This window comes from Fringilla coelebs, assembly GCF_963513975.1.
Source record: "Fringilla coelebs genome assembly, chromosome: Z".
Lineage (NCBI taxonomy): Eukaryota > Metazoa > Chordata > Aves > Passeriformes > Fringillidae > Fringilla > Fringilla coelebs.
The window spans coordinates 22,770,766-22,787,470 of NC_140031.1; the positions used below are offsets into that span (position 1 = coordinate 22,770,766).

Genomic DNA, 16,705 nt, shown 5'->3' on the forward strand with positions numbered 1-16,705 from the left:
TGAAATTAGGAGCATCAAATTTCTAAGAGCAAAGGTAAAAAGCAGTAACAGAAAAGTGCTGATCCACACAGTCCTGCATAGCAATCTTCCTTTCACTATCAAAACCACTGACCTGACATACTGAGGATGAAAAACACTAGGGAAGAATTTTACTCCTACTATCAAGTTTCCTTACATCTGTGTTTCGTGAGTAGCTACTCACAAGTACAGTATTTACTGACACAGTCAGGTAGCTGCTCGTCCGCTGTGAGCAGGGTGGGTAGGTGTAGCATACTCAGACTGGACAAGGCCGATACAAAGAACTAGCTTGGAACTCCCCTCCCATTTTGCAAACATGAGGATCTCAACATGATCAACTTTGCTTAATTTGTGCATTAAAGATTTGGCAAACAATGGCACAGGATATATCAACCTGTAGCATGTTTCAGTCGTTGAAATTTTTATACATTTTCCATGCACATCATCTTGGATTCAGGCTCTGGCTGTCCTAGCAAATGATAAAACAATGACTTTCATGTATTGCAGTGAGAAATGCATTTATTTCATACATGGGTTCATAATTAACTTTAAAAAGACAGCTAGCACTATCATATCTAACAAAACTTCTTTATCCCCTTAGAAGTACTGCTCTGTGTATTACTAGGTGCATGCTCCATCTGAAGGAGTTGATTTTCTTCCAGGCTCAGGGTGATTAACTATCTGAGCAGAAACTACAATTGCTGATGATGTGAAGGAGAGCTGTGCACGTAGCATTCATCAGTGAAGACTACCTATCCCTTCCTAGCATACCTCTTCCTCCCTCTATCCCCTGATGCTGTATTTGCCAGTTTTCTGGAAACTGTGAAACAGGAGATTAGCTCTGCTTCACAAACTCTGGTAGCTCCATTCCCGTGCACAGGGTAAGCACTCCTGCCTTCTCCAGGGCAAAGGCTGGGTGAGCAGCATCAGTGAAATTGTGCCTGATGGCAAACAGCACCAGTCCTCTCTCTGCATTGAAGAACAATAGCCTTCCAGTACTATAATCCAACAGGATGCCAATCCTGGCCAGGTGCTCCGTCACATGGACATCACTCATTACACCAGTGTGAAGAAATCTGTAAAGAAAGCTGCAGGAAAATGGAAACAAGAATACAATGAGCCTCCCCATAGCCATTTATCAGAAATAACCTGCAGCTCAATTCCAATCTATTAACAGGTGGCTGCATACAGCAGCCTATCACGTGGCTGCAGCATTTTGCTCAGTACGTAGGCAAAGCAAACGTGGCATCACTTCAAGCCTTGCCTGGCATCCTGACAAGTCTTTTCACTTGGCATCTTTGGACTCGTAACAAAAAAAGCCTCTTGGATGTTTCATTTAGCTAGTAATGTTCATACATCTGTATGATTTCACACTGAAAAAAGCACAATTGTTTAGATCAAGAGCACCTTTACAAAGTAGCAGGGTGGTGCCTTACAAATCTCCAAGCAGCCTGGCACTGGCCTGCTACCACAGACTACCCCAGCACCCTGCCGTCCTGCCACAGTGGCAGGTGAGGTCTATGAAGGACAAGGCAGGAGAAAACATTCCCTATCAAGTCTTGACATATCCTACAAATGGAAATAGGTTCTAAAAAGGCTGCTTTTATTGAAATAAACACCCTTGTTGGGGTTTAGTGAAGCAAATCAGGATATGAGCAGCAACAAACTAGTTCTTTAAGTTTTATTCACTGTCTGGATAAAGGGCACTAAAATAATCTGTTTTGAGTTTAATTTTATTTTTTAAGGTGCTTTATACTTTTTAAACTAAGAGGAGGCCTAAAGATCTTATGGAGATAGCCTTTTCTTATTATTCAAATTTACATAAAGGAAGCTGAAGAATCCTTTCTGCTTTCATAATTCTTGTGTTTGGCCAGCTTTATTTTCATGAAGGACAAGTAACTTCCCGAGCCACCAGACTGAATCCTCTTTACCTGGTTTGTGTAGGACAGCACCTCATGCACCAGGAGGTATCACTCAACCCCAGGACATTGCTCTGTGTTATTGCTTCATAGCAAATCCCAATCCTGTAGCTTCTGCAGGCAGAGACAACAATTTCCCAGTAATGACATCCTTGAGCAGGCAGCAGTTCACCCAGGACTGAAGGAAACCTGTTTGTGGAAGAGGCAATACAGTAAATGAAGTGTGGTGGTAGACAAACCATATTGTGATACTTCTTTCAGTCAAATCATGAAGCATCACATTAAATTACTAATGAATTGCACTCTGTTGTTCTAACTGCAGGGTTTTATGAAAGATTTAACGGAGAGTCTTTTCATCTTTGCACTGAGATGGACTTATCTAAAAGACCTCAAATTTAGAAGGCTTGTTCAAACTAGAAAGTCTGGTGTTTTATACAGACGTAGTCACAAACATCTTGCATACATTCAGTGGCAACAGCAACAAAAAGTGCCTAAACCAGTAAATCCTCATGACCTTTTAAGAAGCCATATCAGTATGGCACAAGTCATACAAGGGGACCCGTGCTTGTCCTAGGACTGGTATCAATATGTCCACCCCCCTGCAATGTTCTCAATGGGCAGAGCTAGCCTGGTACGATCATGTTAGCATACTCAGGAGCACTTCCTAGTTCTCCAAAGCCACAAATACTTTGGAAAACACTACCAATAATACCCTCAGGAGAGAAGCAAACTATGGAAGATGGATTACTTCTATCCACAATGCATTAAAAACTAAGCCCACAAAGCTGACCTTCTCAGCGCAGCAAAAAATTGCTTTGAGGCTCTGAAGGATTAAGCAGTGACCATGGGCTGAAACAAATCGAGCAGTCCAAGGAGGTACCACTACCTTCAACCTCCTGGCCATTCATTAGTGTGACATCAAACTCTTCCTAGTACATCAAAATCCCACCACTGACTTAGTACTGAGATTTTGCAGTGTTTGAAAGGGGGGTTCAATTGCATGAAGTCCAGAGGCTGCATGACCAAAATGATTCAGTTCTACAAAATTAATGTGTGAAAGATGCCTATTGGAAAAAATAAGAGCGAGGGATCCATCCTGAACCCCACAGGATGGTTTTGCTCATCAACTGCTACTCACCCAGTGAGTTTGGTTTTTTCAGGAAGGTGGATCACTGTTGCATTGGAAGAGATTTGCAATGCAGGATGCGCTGTGTCGCTCAGCAGGCGAAATCGAGTTCCTGGTACAATTCATGACAAAGAAACACCAGATCTGAGAGGCTGTCTACATTAACAGGAGATGAGTCATAAAATGTTAAGCAACAATTACAGCCATCTTAGCTGGACAGGGTTGTGTCTGCTGGCTGGTAGGAGTGACAGAAAATTGGATACAAATGCAAGGAGTCTTCCAAACTGAGACAGCAGTCTAATATTCAGAAATGCAGATAGGTGATAAAGAGGTCTTTCAGAGTATGTAAGAAGTTTGAATAATTTTCAATCAATTGCTTTTTTCAAAATAGTGAATTTGAATTTTCGGGCTGATTTGGAAGAACCATACATAACACTATTTATCTGGAAACGTCAGAGTTTTAAAACCGCTTTGCATGCTTCCTCATCACTCAAACTCCATTAGGTTTTAATTGTGAGAGGTTTTCTTTAGGGTCATAACAACTTTTATCTGATTGTGCTCTGTCAGATTCAAGCAAACTGAGTTCCCTGAAGAATACTTAATAATTTCATCTCTTTGACAGAATTCAACATTTTTGCTTCTGAGGTCACACTAATTTTACACAGGACATAAATATACAAACTTCAAGTAAAGTCCTGATTATGGTAATTTTAAGAAGAAAAAGAAAAAGAATATAAATTTGAGTTAACAAGATAAAAAATTCAATAACTTGGTCACAACCATATTGGGGACTTCAGGTATTATTTCCAAAGAAAAATGTTTGGCTACTTTGCCCTTCCACCCCATTAGTTTGACATCAGGAAATTATGATCTACCTTTAGTTGAGATGAGAGCTGCTTCACTTTGTTCACTTGTCCCAAATGGGTTGACAGCCCTCAGGTAGAAGAAATAGTTCACATTGGGCTCCAGGGATACTTTCAATTCAGGTTTCTTTATACCAGCAAAAGACCTACAAATGTTGAAGATACATTAAAACATATGCAGGTATTCAAATTAGGAAAGACTTTTTTGTTGACACTTAAGTTCCCTAACCATATTTTTTACTACTGAAATAACAAACACCATACAGAAACTCCAAATGAGAAAGACAAACACTGTTTCACAAACAACTGGGTTATGTAGGAGCTTCAGCATTTCACTTGAGGGATTGTTTTCACTTAATCTTACTTATCATTTGGTGTAATTACCACTTTATGTTGGTTTTGTGGAATAATTCATCACATAAAATTTAAGCAGCACGGAGTCAAATCCTCATCTGCCTCCTGTGAAAAGTCTGCTTTTTCTTTACAAAATGAGCAAGTTTCTGAAGGAAAAAAAGCCACCTTTTCGTTAATGAGTTACATAACACTGAATACACTTGTGCTTTACTATCTGGGCATGTGCTACAAGTCCAAAAGAATTGATACCATTATCTGAGGCAGCACAGAAATCATGTTCTTCATCATAAAATCATCATAGAATGGTGATTAAGTTTTTATTGGGAACTCCTCACTCACAAATCCTTCAAAAGGTAAGCCTGGGCTCTGTCTTTGTTGTGGTACCACGCACTTTACCAGGACAGTATTGCAGGAGGCAGAGCAGAGGAGCTGCCTTCACACAGTTCCCTGCTTTGACTATGCTCCCCAGTGCAGTGCCTCAATAACTCCACCCCTCACATCATCTACCCCTGTCTTCACACACTGCTAGAAAGCAGGAGCCAGCACCCACTCAATCTGCTTCACAGGTGCTTTTAAGTATCAGTGAAAACATTTTGGATGGCTAGAGAGATGGCATTTTATTTTCAACATTGACAGAAGTATGAAAGATTGGCTTAACAATTCTCTTGCTTTTCCTCATTTTTTCTTGATTTTCCTCATTTTTTGCCTCTTAGGATAACAGCAAAGCCAGACAATATACATGCTCTGCATTGTATGCCTGCAGGTAAAGATTGTTTATCTGTATAAAGTAGGTAATTTCCTCCCAGAAATGCTTTTAGGAATCTACAAGGCAAGTATTTAAATCCCAGAATGGGAGACCTGCCTTTAGAGCGTGAGCAAGACACTTTCCCTTCTGCCTCAGGTTTGACAGTGGAGCCCATGAAGGTCTGACTCCACAATGGCAAGAAATGCCCCTGTGAGAAGCTAGACTAAATAAATTACTTTTTGCAGCACAAATTGCTGTGACACCAGAGGAGATAAGGCAAGCAAGTCAGCAGTCAGATCAGATCATTCTATTCATTAGGGGTTACTGTTTTTACACACATATCCCACCAGAGAGCAGTACAAACTGACGAATAATCAGTGCTCATCTATCGGGATTCTTCACATGCCTGCTTCTGCTGCACTTATCACACCAAGGTAAAATCTCACAGCTCTTAATGCACCAGATTCCTGCTTACACCACACAGATCTCTTTCTAAGAGGATGGCATCTTCAGAAAAGACGGGTGTGCCATTCTTACTAGTCTGTAACAGGTATTTTGCACTGACAGTTGTCATTAAGGGCGATTGAGAGTATTGAGAAAATGTATTAGGTGCTTCTGTGATCTGTTCCTTCAATTTTAAAGAATTTCAGAGAGTCTGGGGCTCTGGTGTGATCAGCACAAGACTATGCTACTTTCAGGGAATGTGGTACATTAATGCTGGAACTGATGTAGTAAAGAGAAATGGCAGAAATTGCATGGTTTGCTTCACCCTCATGATTCACCAAGGTCCTGACCACAAGACCGCTTCAGCAAGGCACTGATAGCACAGCAGACTGAAAGCTTTAGGGAAGAGGTGTAACCTGATGAACTGACTGATGAGAGCACAAGCTCTTTAGACTTGAGTATAGGGGACAAGAGGAAAAAAAAATGATGGATTAAAGAAAACTACAAGATGGGAACTGAGAAAGAAGGCAAATATGAAAGGAGAGAAAGGAAAAACAGATAGAAGCAGAGGCAGGGGAAAAGAAGTAGGCACCTAAGCTTTGAAGAAATTTGCCCATGCTTCCTAGGCAAGACTTACCCAATCTGTTGCTTAAAAGCTGCACACTGACACCTTTGAAACTGAAGCACAGACCACCAGAGAGGAGTTTTGAGCAAAGAGTTACAAGTGACATGAAAAGAGGATATGCTAAGCTATTCCTTGAAAGCTGTCTGTGGCACTATGTAGATTAGCATGCCTTAAGCACAGTGATGCCCTGTACATGGCTCCTTCTTCTGTGTTCTGGAAAATGTCATGTAAGTCAGTATCCTTCCAAAGAAATTAGGAGATCTTTTTCACTATGTCCTATTTATCAGATGATTAAATAATAAAACACAAAATCACTTCTAAATTCAATTAGATAGTTACATTGTGGTAAAATGAGTAGACATGGGGTATTCATAATCTGAAGTGCAGATCCCAGAGATGTCTCATAGGTATGCCAGGTCCAGTCATTTGCAGAATAGAGTCAGCGACCGAGGTTCAGACTTTGGTCTCTTACAAATACAAAATTCTCCAAATCAGAATTTGGACGCATATTTAAATCAGAGGGCAATAGCATGCTGCTTTTCAGTCGTAATAGTGAGACAGAAAAATCTTGACTTCAAGCAGATCTGGGCTGTAAAACGGTGATCAGATTTTTGAAAGCATTATCTGCTTGGTAATCTATTTCAGCCAGCTTTAAGCTGCCTAAGAATAAGAGCCCATCAATTTTAGCTATGATTAAGGCTTAAAAACAGTCCTGCTGCTGCCAAGTAATGAAGCAGAATATGCTGACAAGAAGGAATTTCATTTGCTACATTCTGGGCCAGATCCAAGAGCAAAAGAAGCTGCACGCAAAGAAGAAATAGGTCTTGCTATCTGTTGCCTCTCCTGTCTAGAGGGTAGGGTAAAGGGGGAGAGTGAATATTGAGGGGTCCCCAGCAATCACAGTAGTTTATCATGCTTTAGACTGACTCCACAAAAGCAAGGATGAGGAGAAGGTATGATTAGTGCTTAGCTTACAGCATACAGGTTATGTGTAGGAGAAGGCGAGGGAAAATGTATCCTGTGTTGGTGGAAGGCTGTTTCATTTCTGATTTCTTGTAACAAGCATTGCAGATGGATCTTCCTCAAGCTCACCTTAAGTAGTGAACTGTAATTTTGAAAGAAAAAGAAATCCACCTACACCATTTCTAATGTCAGATAGTTTCTACTTTATATACACCTGCCCACTTTAGAGATGATTTGAGATGTAATAATGTTGTTATCAAAGTGTGAGGCATCCTGGTCTTTAGATTAAATGTTATCTTAGTTGCACCGTTCTCTCAATTTCTTGGTACTGTTGATACAAAAATTAGTGCATAGAAAGACAAGAAGCATTAGAAATTAAATATTTTAAGTATCTCCTCTCAATCCTTTCATTGTAAGATGAATCTGTAAGACTGAAAATCCCCTCTTCGAATATCAGGTATGTGCTATTTAAAGCAGAACAAGAAGGACTTGCATGTTCCTTCACCTTTAACTTGCCAAGGAATATTATAGTAGCAGTTTTATGCTAAATCTCTGATTTCTTTGGTTTTAGGGACATCTGATGCTGTGTTTTCATGCTCATTTCTCTCATCAGCATCCGCATTTATTTAAAGGAAACAACATCTAGGGGATATTTTTTTAATATTGCCTGAACCCAGCAAACGATATGCCTTGCAGTGATTCACAACACCCTCTGCGCTATAATTGTCATTTCCACCCCCAAGATCCCACTGAAACAGTACCTCCAGAGCTGTGCTGCTATCACTGATATGGAGTTAGGGCGAAAGTATGCAAGCGTCTCAAGATACACATGGAAGTGTACAGAAAGGGTGCACCATGAGTGGAAAAAAGCTCTTGAAGCTAAAAATAAAGAGCAAACAGCTCTGAGTTTGCTCCCAGCTGTGCCACTTGCCTCCTTTCCTCTCCTCTCCTCTGTCCCAGCTCGGTCTGTTTTGGGATTAGGTAACCAAAACACCCCCTGCTTGCTACTATCTGCAACTGGCAGAGTTAGAGGGAAGGAAGGTTCTGCCTTTCCAACACCCTGTTTCCTGAGCTACCAGGACTACCATGTAGGCAATGAAAGAGGAGGGAGACTTGCTCCTTTTGTTCCAGCATTAGACTTGCTTCATGAGGAGCCCAAAAATTTCATTCCCTAGAAGTGCTGGTCTTGCACTGTCAGAAAGGATGACATTCAGTAACTTCCACTTTCACAAGCTCACCACATACTGCACTTATTTCCGCCTCCCTGAGTCTTACGGATTTCTCATGATGTGACACAGGCTTTCCATCTGAACAGCCTACATACCTAATCCCTGGACTACATTTCTCACAGCTTTCCATCTTCCACCCACAACTCCATTGACTTCTCAACACAAAGAGGCTGAACAGTAAGAAAATAGCAGAGCTCTTGAAACTGAAAGAAACATTTCCAAGTGTCACTTATAAAGATTCTGGAAAAAGATTCAACCTGGAAAAGAGCTTTAAAACCACTGCAGCAGGCCAGAGACACATTTTTGCTGAAGATTTAAGGTGATTTTATAAGAAATTATGTCCCTCAGATGGCAAGCTGGCAAGAAGACAGAAAGGAGAAGGGAAAAAGAGATTTGGGTGGGAGTTTTTTTGGTTGATTGGTTGGTTTTTTCTATGTTTTGGTTGGTTGGGTGTTGGATAATACCTTTTTCTTGACTTAGAAATGGGGCAACTAAGAGGTTGTTTTAGAAACTTTTATTCCATTTTCAGTCTCATGGGAAGAGTGAGACAATACAGATAATTCATGCCATCACAATCAGAAGCTGATAATTTCATAATTACAATACACTAAAAGTGTTTCTTGGCCTATCAGCTTTTTGCCACACCATGCTGTAGATGCCTTAAAGCCAATTATCTAAAACTACCCTTCATGGGTCCTACCCCAATGCATCATTCATAGTTCTCTTTCTCCAAAGTATCTAGTCTTATTTGCAAGGCCATCTTTTGAAACATTTTTTCTAGCTCCATTCCTCTCAACAATATCTCTCCTATTCCATTTCTAAATCAGCATTTCTTATCACAAAGTTTGCATACAGATGCATACTGTGTGAGCCTTCTACAAATCTATTTCCCACAGGTGGGGTTTTGTGGTTTTTTTGTTTGGTTGGTTTGGTTTGTTTTTTGACAGTATTTGAAAGGAAACTTTAGTGAGGTTTCATTTCCAGATATGCTTCATATTCTCTCCCTGGGGAGCTGGGATTGCTCCAAGGATGTTCTTGGAGTTACTCAAAAACATCCTGGGCAGCTGGCTCTAGGGGGCTCTGTTTGATCAGGGGTGTTACTCTAGGTGATCTCCGAAGGTCCCTTCCAGCCTCAACCACACTATGATAATGTGGCATGCTGAAGTTTACGTGCTGCTGCCTTAGACCAGTCCCTAGCTGTTCAATGAAGGCCTTTCTCCCTGTTTGCTCCCTTGGCAGTGTCCTTTACCTCGGGTGCGCTTCCAGAATGAATCTGTGAAAGCAGCCTTATGGGATGGGACCATGCTGCCTTCTTCTGAACTGTTCTTCCATGTTCTTCCCTGACCTCTGCTTTCACACTGTGCCCACAGCAGCAACTGAATGAACCTTCTGTGGCTGCTGAGAAATGTGTTTGAACTCCCACCCGGGGACTGGGAAATTGCTTAGCTCCAGGGCTGCTGCAAGCACAAAAGGCACAGGCTGTCTATGAGAGGGCTCCACATTCAGCTGATCCCCAAGATGCATGTTGCTCAGGAAACCTGCAAAGAACAAACTCCAGGCTTTCAAGAAAAAAAAAAACAAAACTACAAGATTTGAGACCAAAATTCTGGGTGTGCATAGAGTCAGAGTTTTATTCTACCTTACACAGGTACTTGGCTTGTAGTCCAGTTGCTTGACTTCTATTCAAGTTGATTTCTGATTCAAAATTGCACCTTTGGGGACCTTGGATACAAGTGATACAGGCAGTTCTCCATCTACCAGTAGGCTTTTCATCCCCTCAACTTTATCTAAAATCTTAAATAGAAACCTTTAAAAAAACTTCTCCATAACAACTTGTGACCCTACAGAACATTTCCAGGTTATTCTCAAGGGGTTGATTCAGGAAAAAAAAAAAAGAGGGAAATTGTTTTCAGGGAAAGTAAGTGGTAAAACATTGTCTTTGACACACAAAAAGAGGTCAAAGCCCTTCTACAAATAGAGAGTTTTCAGCTATAGCAATTCTGAGAAAATTCATTATTTTGCCCCATGGAAAGTATTCACACTTGTCACAGTTAAAGGCCAGCTTCTGCTGACAGGGAGGCCAAAAAGTCAAATGTGACAGTATAATTATAAACACGTTAGATTTTACACAAGGTCACTTGAGAAAGCAAAGGGGCCTGTTCTAGAAGCTTTTTTGCCACATTTATCACTACACAAGAAAACACTTGATGTTACCAACACCTTGCTCATGGATTACAGAAATCAGCACAGTTTCTGGTTTAGTTTTGAGAAAAAAGTCCGTTTCAGATAACAGCACAGAAACTTGAGGGCAAACAACCAGCATATGTTTCTGCAGCAGCTACATTATCTTTGACCAACACTGACTCTGGCAGATTGACAGGGACCTGCTGGCCTCATGAAATAGGTACGAAACACAGCAAGCCCCTGCAAGAAGCAGGAGAACTGGGCGAGACCTCTCCTTGGTTGCAGTAATGCAGCACACTGGTACTGCATGATAAAGAGTCTCCCACCCACACAGAAATTTTCAATTTCAGTTTTCAGCCTACTTTTGTAAGGAGCAAGGCATTCACAATTTCACAGTTGTAATTCTCTCCTACAAAGCTAAGAATGCTTCAGTCCACTTAACTAATTTTGACTGCAGGGCATGAAGCCCTTCCCTCCTCTTCAAGGAGCTCTTCCCTCTCTACCCCATCTTCACCATGTCCATGTGAACTGGCCCAGAGGTGAAGATCCTAATCAGGCTCTCAGGAAGTGAAAAAGACAACCTCAGCTGGGCTGAGGCTCTTCCATCGGCTTCTGTGTGGCAAGTCACCCCTCTCTACAAAACTTCTCAGACATGTATTTTGCTAGAATATTGTCACTGTTTTTAAAAGGCAAAAAGACGAATACCCCCAAGCCCTAAAGACATGCGGACTACCATGTAATTCCTTGCTTACAGCTGAGGGGTTGGAACTAGAGGATCTTTAAGGTCTCTTCCAACCAAGGCTATTCTAAGATTCGAAGCTTCTGCAACAATTTTCTCTGCGTTTCAGCACAGTGCACAGTTACCCGGCTCAGGGGTGCCAACATCCCTCCTTGTCCTCTCCTCTATGCAGCACAAGCTTGGCATAGGGGAAACCAGAGAGGGTCTGGCATAAACAGCCACAACCCTGAATTTCCCGGCACACACAGGCATTACCAAGCTCAGCTGCGCGTTGTGAGGGCTCTGCACGCACATCTAGATAGTCCAGATAGGTCACCAATATCATTGAGACACCCATATGAACCTTGCTATGCCCAGAGATGACTTCCGTCTTGTTCTCCGCAAAGGGAAGAGCAAACTCGGCCACGCTCCTCCACCACTCGCCTCCCGTCGGAGCCGCCCTGCTCGGCCTTGCCCCGGGGCTACGGCAGCCGCCATGGCCGCCCCGCCCAGCTCGGCCCCGAAACTTCTGGTGGATTGCAGACAGCGCGACATCTCCACCGTTTTGGCCCCAAATGAAAGGGATTGTCCGGTTAAGCAGAATGAAAAGGAAGTATTTTTATGTCTCAGCCTAATCTCACGGATTAGTGCCAGCCCCTTAAACTCCTCAGCACACAGAAGCAGATTTCTTCCTCGCGTGGCGGCAGGCGGAATAATCTCTTGCGTAAGGAGCGGCGGACCGCAGGACGGTCACTAGCGCCCGCCTGATCTGACCTGCGGCTTTCGTGGGCGCGGCACTGACCTGAGACCTTCTCCTTCCGGCGAGTGCTGCCGGCAGTACTCCAGGATAAAGGACTCGGCGGACACGGAGGCGGCGCGCCAGCGGACGGTGGCTGTGTCCCAGCAGACGGTGCAGTCCTCGGCCCTGATGGTGGGCACGGCGGGTGCTGGGGACACAAGGACACGTTAGCTGTGCGGCGAGGAGCGTGCCCGAGGGGCATCCTTGGAAGGGAAGGAACAGTGAGCTCCCTGAAAACCCGTGCGGTAGATTTTTGCCCATCCGGCAGTGATCTTTTTCTTGTTTGTATTTGAATGGCAGGAGGCTGCTTTACAGGCAAAACAAACAACGAAAACATGCTGGGAAAGTGATTGTGAATAGTGGTGCGTTTGTCACATTTACCTTAGAATGGTAAATTTTTATGCCTTTCCTCAAGCAATGTTTCCTCATTTCTGCCAGTCTGCAAGGAGCAGAGCAGGGAGGCAGCACTGCCTACAGGTCTCTGCAATCACCTCAGTCCTGTCCTCACCAGTCCCCGCATGAACTGCATCAGGAACAAATGTGCTGCTGCAAAAATGACAGGGAGATGCTGACTTTCTGTTTAATTATGTCTTCGTTATTTTTGCAATGCTAAAATTTGGTCCTGTAATTTCTCCTTTTTAGAGATTCCGTTTAAGAGCTGCAGGCCCAACTGCAATACAGAAAACGGAATATAAAATAATGCACTAGCTGCAAGTAATCAAAAGCTATTGTGTGAAATTGCACATTCAACACTGTAGGCTGAAAATGGATCAGTTGTATTCTCTTGTTTTTTCCCATTCTGGGAAATAAAACAGAAGACACCCTACGACCTGTTGTGAAATTCACATCAACAGTCTTAATCCCAGTTCTAAAAGAAAAGGTACTGATTAAAAAAAAAAAAAGTCATAAAAATTAATTTTTCTTTTGGGGTTCCAAATAGGAAGCCTAAGACAAAAGCAGGGATTAGATTATTTTATGACAAGATAATTGAATAGAACTACAGGAAGCATTCCAGATGCATTCTGTTTTTCAAGAAAAATGATTTGTTTTTACTAGAAAAGGAAAAAAAAACACCCACAAATATTTAACAGTTCCCTGGTTTAGTGAAAATTTCATTATTATGTGTTTCTAAATGCACCCTTGCTAAAGAATGAAAAATTAATAGCAGAATCCCCTAATACCTGCATTCAGCAGCTTACACACATACCTACAGGTATGTATGTGTAAACAGCATGTCACAAGACATTAAACTTTTTTTTACTGTAATTTGAAAATATCTGTCTAAAGAGTAGCTGAAGTGAGCATAGTAGAAAAAGCTGTGCTTCTGAGATGTTTAAACAAATAAACTGCAGCTAGAATACAAAATCTAACTTTATTGTAATATTCTGGAACTCATTTAAGTGATTGTATAAGAGGCAAAGACCCAACAGGGTGAAAATCATGCAGGTTTTGAGCAACAGCAGGTGTGTCCTCTTCTGTGTCTTTAGGACTGCAAGGAGAGATCACTAGGAGGTCAAAATTGTGGGGGAGGAGTCTGGGGATAGAGGGATGCTTCTTGCCTTGAGCATCATCCCCTCACAGGAAATAGTGTTTGGAAACAGGATGTTCCTCAGCAGAGGGAAGGACAAGCTGTGAGTCTGGGAGGTGGAGGAACAAGAGTCTGGGGGCTCTGGGGGGGATGCTACAGCAGCATCTACCTGCATTCCCCACAACTCTCCAGGCTACACTGACTCTTCCATGGGTGCAGTGCCAACTGAGAAATTTTGTGAGCATTCCCAACAATTGGAAGAGTCTCAGCTTTGTTTAGCTATTAAGGTGTATATTCCTATAACTGCATATATCAGCAAATTATTTTCTTGTATGTGTGAACTTTTAATCTGAATTACTAAAAATAAACTCTACATTCTTGCTTCTGAGTTTATTGGGCTACTTGAATAATTGAGATTTATTTTGTATCGAAGCAGCTGGACTCCCACTGAAGAACTGGCTTCCATTGCTGGTGCTCATCTTTCTGCCTTCAGTGTTGAAAAGATGCAGCAATTTTGCATCAGCCAGTCCTCAGCAGTGTCCCCAGAAGTCCATCTGGGGCTCATGCACTCCAGGGGGAGTTTAACGAGCTTTGAAGAAAGGTGTTTAATAAGTCCATATTTTACCTAGTTTATTTGTTTTCTTAAAGAAACAAGCTGAAGGAAGCCATTAAACACTCATACAAATTAACTTTTCTTAGAAGGGTTCAATTTTTAGGAAAAAGAGTATTATGAGCTTGAAACCAAATGACAAAGAGGTTTCTTAAAAATAATGGGTTTAGAAAGGTGAAATGCTCTTTTAAAATTATGATTTATTAGGTTGCAATAACTCATAATTATTTGTGCATTTGGCAGAAAGTCTCCACAGTTGCATTGCTGAGGCCAAAAATTTGAATTTCCCCTTTGAGTTCTCTGGAAAATAACCTTAGTTAAAATATAAATCACAAATTAAGTATCGGGGAGAATTATCAACATATGTGAAGTCTAGTAGATTAAGCAAAAGGCTTGAAGCTGTGGCTGCTGCCAAGTAATTTTGACAAGAAACTCTGTGGAACAGAATTTTTTGCTATGAAATTGTTAGAAATCCTTGCCTGTATTTGTGACTTCAGGAATGGAGCAATTGTTTTTATCCTGCAGCACTGAAAAAATTGTCTTAACAGGAGGGCCTCAAACACAAGGATGCTTCTCCTTGCTTGCAATTCAAGAAGTAATAGTTTTGTCAATACAAAGTATTAAAGAAATTAATGCTCAGAAAACTTAATCAGTCAAATGAAGCTCATAAGCAATACTCATCTAGTTACTCATCTCAAGTTATACTACTTAAACAACAGCAGAGCCTCTCAGGCACACCTGAGATTTGTGTCCCACTGAGCAAGACACAGCATGTAACCTCAGTAAAGCAGTCCTTCCCCTGAAAAAATTAATACCTTAAATCAATGCAACATAGATGTATTCGGGTGAATGGGAGAGAGGCAAAACATGCAGCCATCTCCTGCACTGTGGGCAGGAGAGGGAGCAGCAGCAGGCAGCAGCCAGGTGGCTTTCCCAGAGCTTCCATGGAGCAGTGCAACGCACTCAGAGATGTGTTAAGATGAATGAAATGTGCCGCCCTGATGCTGCAGCCATGTGGCCCAACGCTGGAAACGCCTTCAAATCTGAATGCCTTCAAGTTTCCTCTCAGGAGCAATTATGCCACTGTCTCTGAGTGAACAGGGGAATGACCGTGGACTGCATGCTCTCTGCCAGATGGGCACAATGAAGCAGTTTCTCCTGTAGTAACACTGTGGACTGAATTAATCTAAGGATCTGAAACTTGTAATATCCAAATGACAAAAAATGTACATACCTGTTTTAAAAATGGCTTTTTCACTGGGTAGACTGCAGCCTGTGCCATTCACAGCCATGACCCACACACTGTAGCAGCGATCTGGCTCCAGGTCCTCCAGAATGCAGTGGCTCTCTTTCACTGTCACTCTGTACTCTTCCACTAAGGCTGGGAGAACACACACATGCACAGGACCTCACACTGGTTGCACTGGTAGGGCTTATAACTAAGTCTCTCAAATAACACATTAAAAACAGTCATTTGAAACATTTGAAAAAGATTCAGAAATTATTAATAGCTAAGATCTCCATATTTCACCCTGACTGACAGAAAGCTTTTAACGTGCCCTTGAGTTGAGAGTACAAATGCCATTCATGGCAAGTGGAGATTATTGCCCTCAGTCCTACTGGACTGCAAGTTTGGGACATGCAAGCAGCAGTTACCAACCCTGGTGTCACCGCTCTACAGCAGCAATTCTTCGTAATGAGCTATATAGGTACTAATTACGTATTACAAAAAGCCCTTAGCATCCTTTAGCCTGGAGATGCGCACATGGATCTGTGCAGAGCCTGGTCTGCTTTGAGCTTTTTAACAAATGAGCTTTATTAAATTTCAATTTTTAATGTTTGAAATATTTTGAAAAAAATCTCTGTCTACATGTGGAAATACTTCCTAATGCTTTTTCAATGAGGACATATTTCTGAAGCATATGCAGGGTCCTAAAAACATAATGAAACCTCTCCCCTTGGGAGCTCTGTCTGCAGTCCCCATAAGTAACAATGGGGCAGCATGGACACATCCTCTCTGATGGTCAGGCCTCTTCGTAAAAAGGCCCTTGACTTTACAGAGCATGATATTATCTTGCATTTGTGAGGAGGAAGGGGAGGAGAAGAAACGGCATCTTCCTGACGATCTCCCCCACCACCATTGCCTGTCTTTAGTTTTTCACACAGCCATTGTTCTTCCCATGTCCTGGGCACTGCAGCTTATCCTCCCATCTGCTTACCCCAGGCCAGGGCAGAAAGGACAAGATCTTACACACCGCCTGCATCTTTGCTGGCTTGCAGCTCCTCCGTACAGTAGACCTGGAAGCAGTCAATGGTGTCCCCATCATTCACAGCCCAGTAGACAGCAATGGAGGTGCTGGTGGCTGAGTTTGGCTCCTGAGGTATGACAGTTGGTGTCTGTGGGACTGAGAGGAAAGTTTCCCATTTTTATACATGCTCCTGTGTTTTTAGCCGAATTACCTACAAATTCATGAGTCAACCCAATTGCTTATTTTCACTCAGGTTGTGTATTTCCGGAGAGCAAGTACAGCAGGAAGTACAGAATTCTGGTGCAGTCTTAGAGCAACAGATCCTCATAAA

The 16,705-nt window shown here is 42.1% G+C and overlaps 1 protein-coding gene across 1 annotated transcript in view; it reads right to left on the reverse strand.

Annotated features, from left to right (window-relative positions):
• Positions 1-517: 517 nt before the first annotated feature.
• Positions 518-16,705, reverse strand: part of CMYA5 (cardiomyopathy associated 5) — a 45,584-nt gene continuing 29,396 nt past the window's right edge. Inside the window, exons 7-13 of the mRNA XM_084224552.1 lie at positions 16,381-16,530; positions 15,360-15,506; positions 11,991-12,135; positions 3,939-4,072; positions 3,076-3,175; positions 1,950-2,126; positions 518-1,106 (exon numbers count right to left, since the gene is read on the reverse strand). Of these exons, the coding sequence (XP_084080678.1) occupies positions 854-1,106; positions 1,950-2,126; positions 3,076-3,175; positions 3,939-4,072; positions 11,991-12,135; positions 15,360-15,506; positions 16,381-16,530 (1,106 nt within the window). The 3' untranslated portion in view covers positions 518-853. The remainder of the gene's footprint in view (positions 1,107-1,949; positions 2,127-3,075; positions 3,176-3,938; positions 4,073-11,990; positions 12,136-15,359; positions 15,507-16,380; positions 16,531-16,705) is intronic.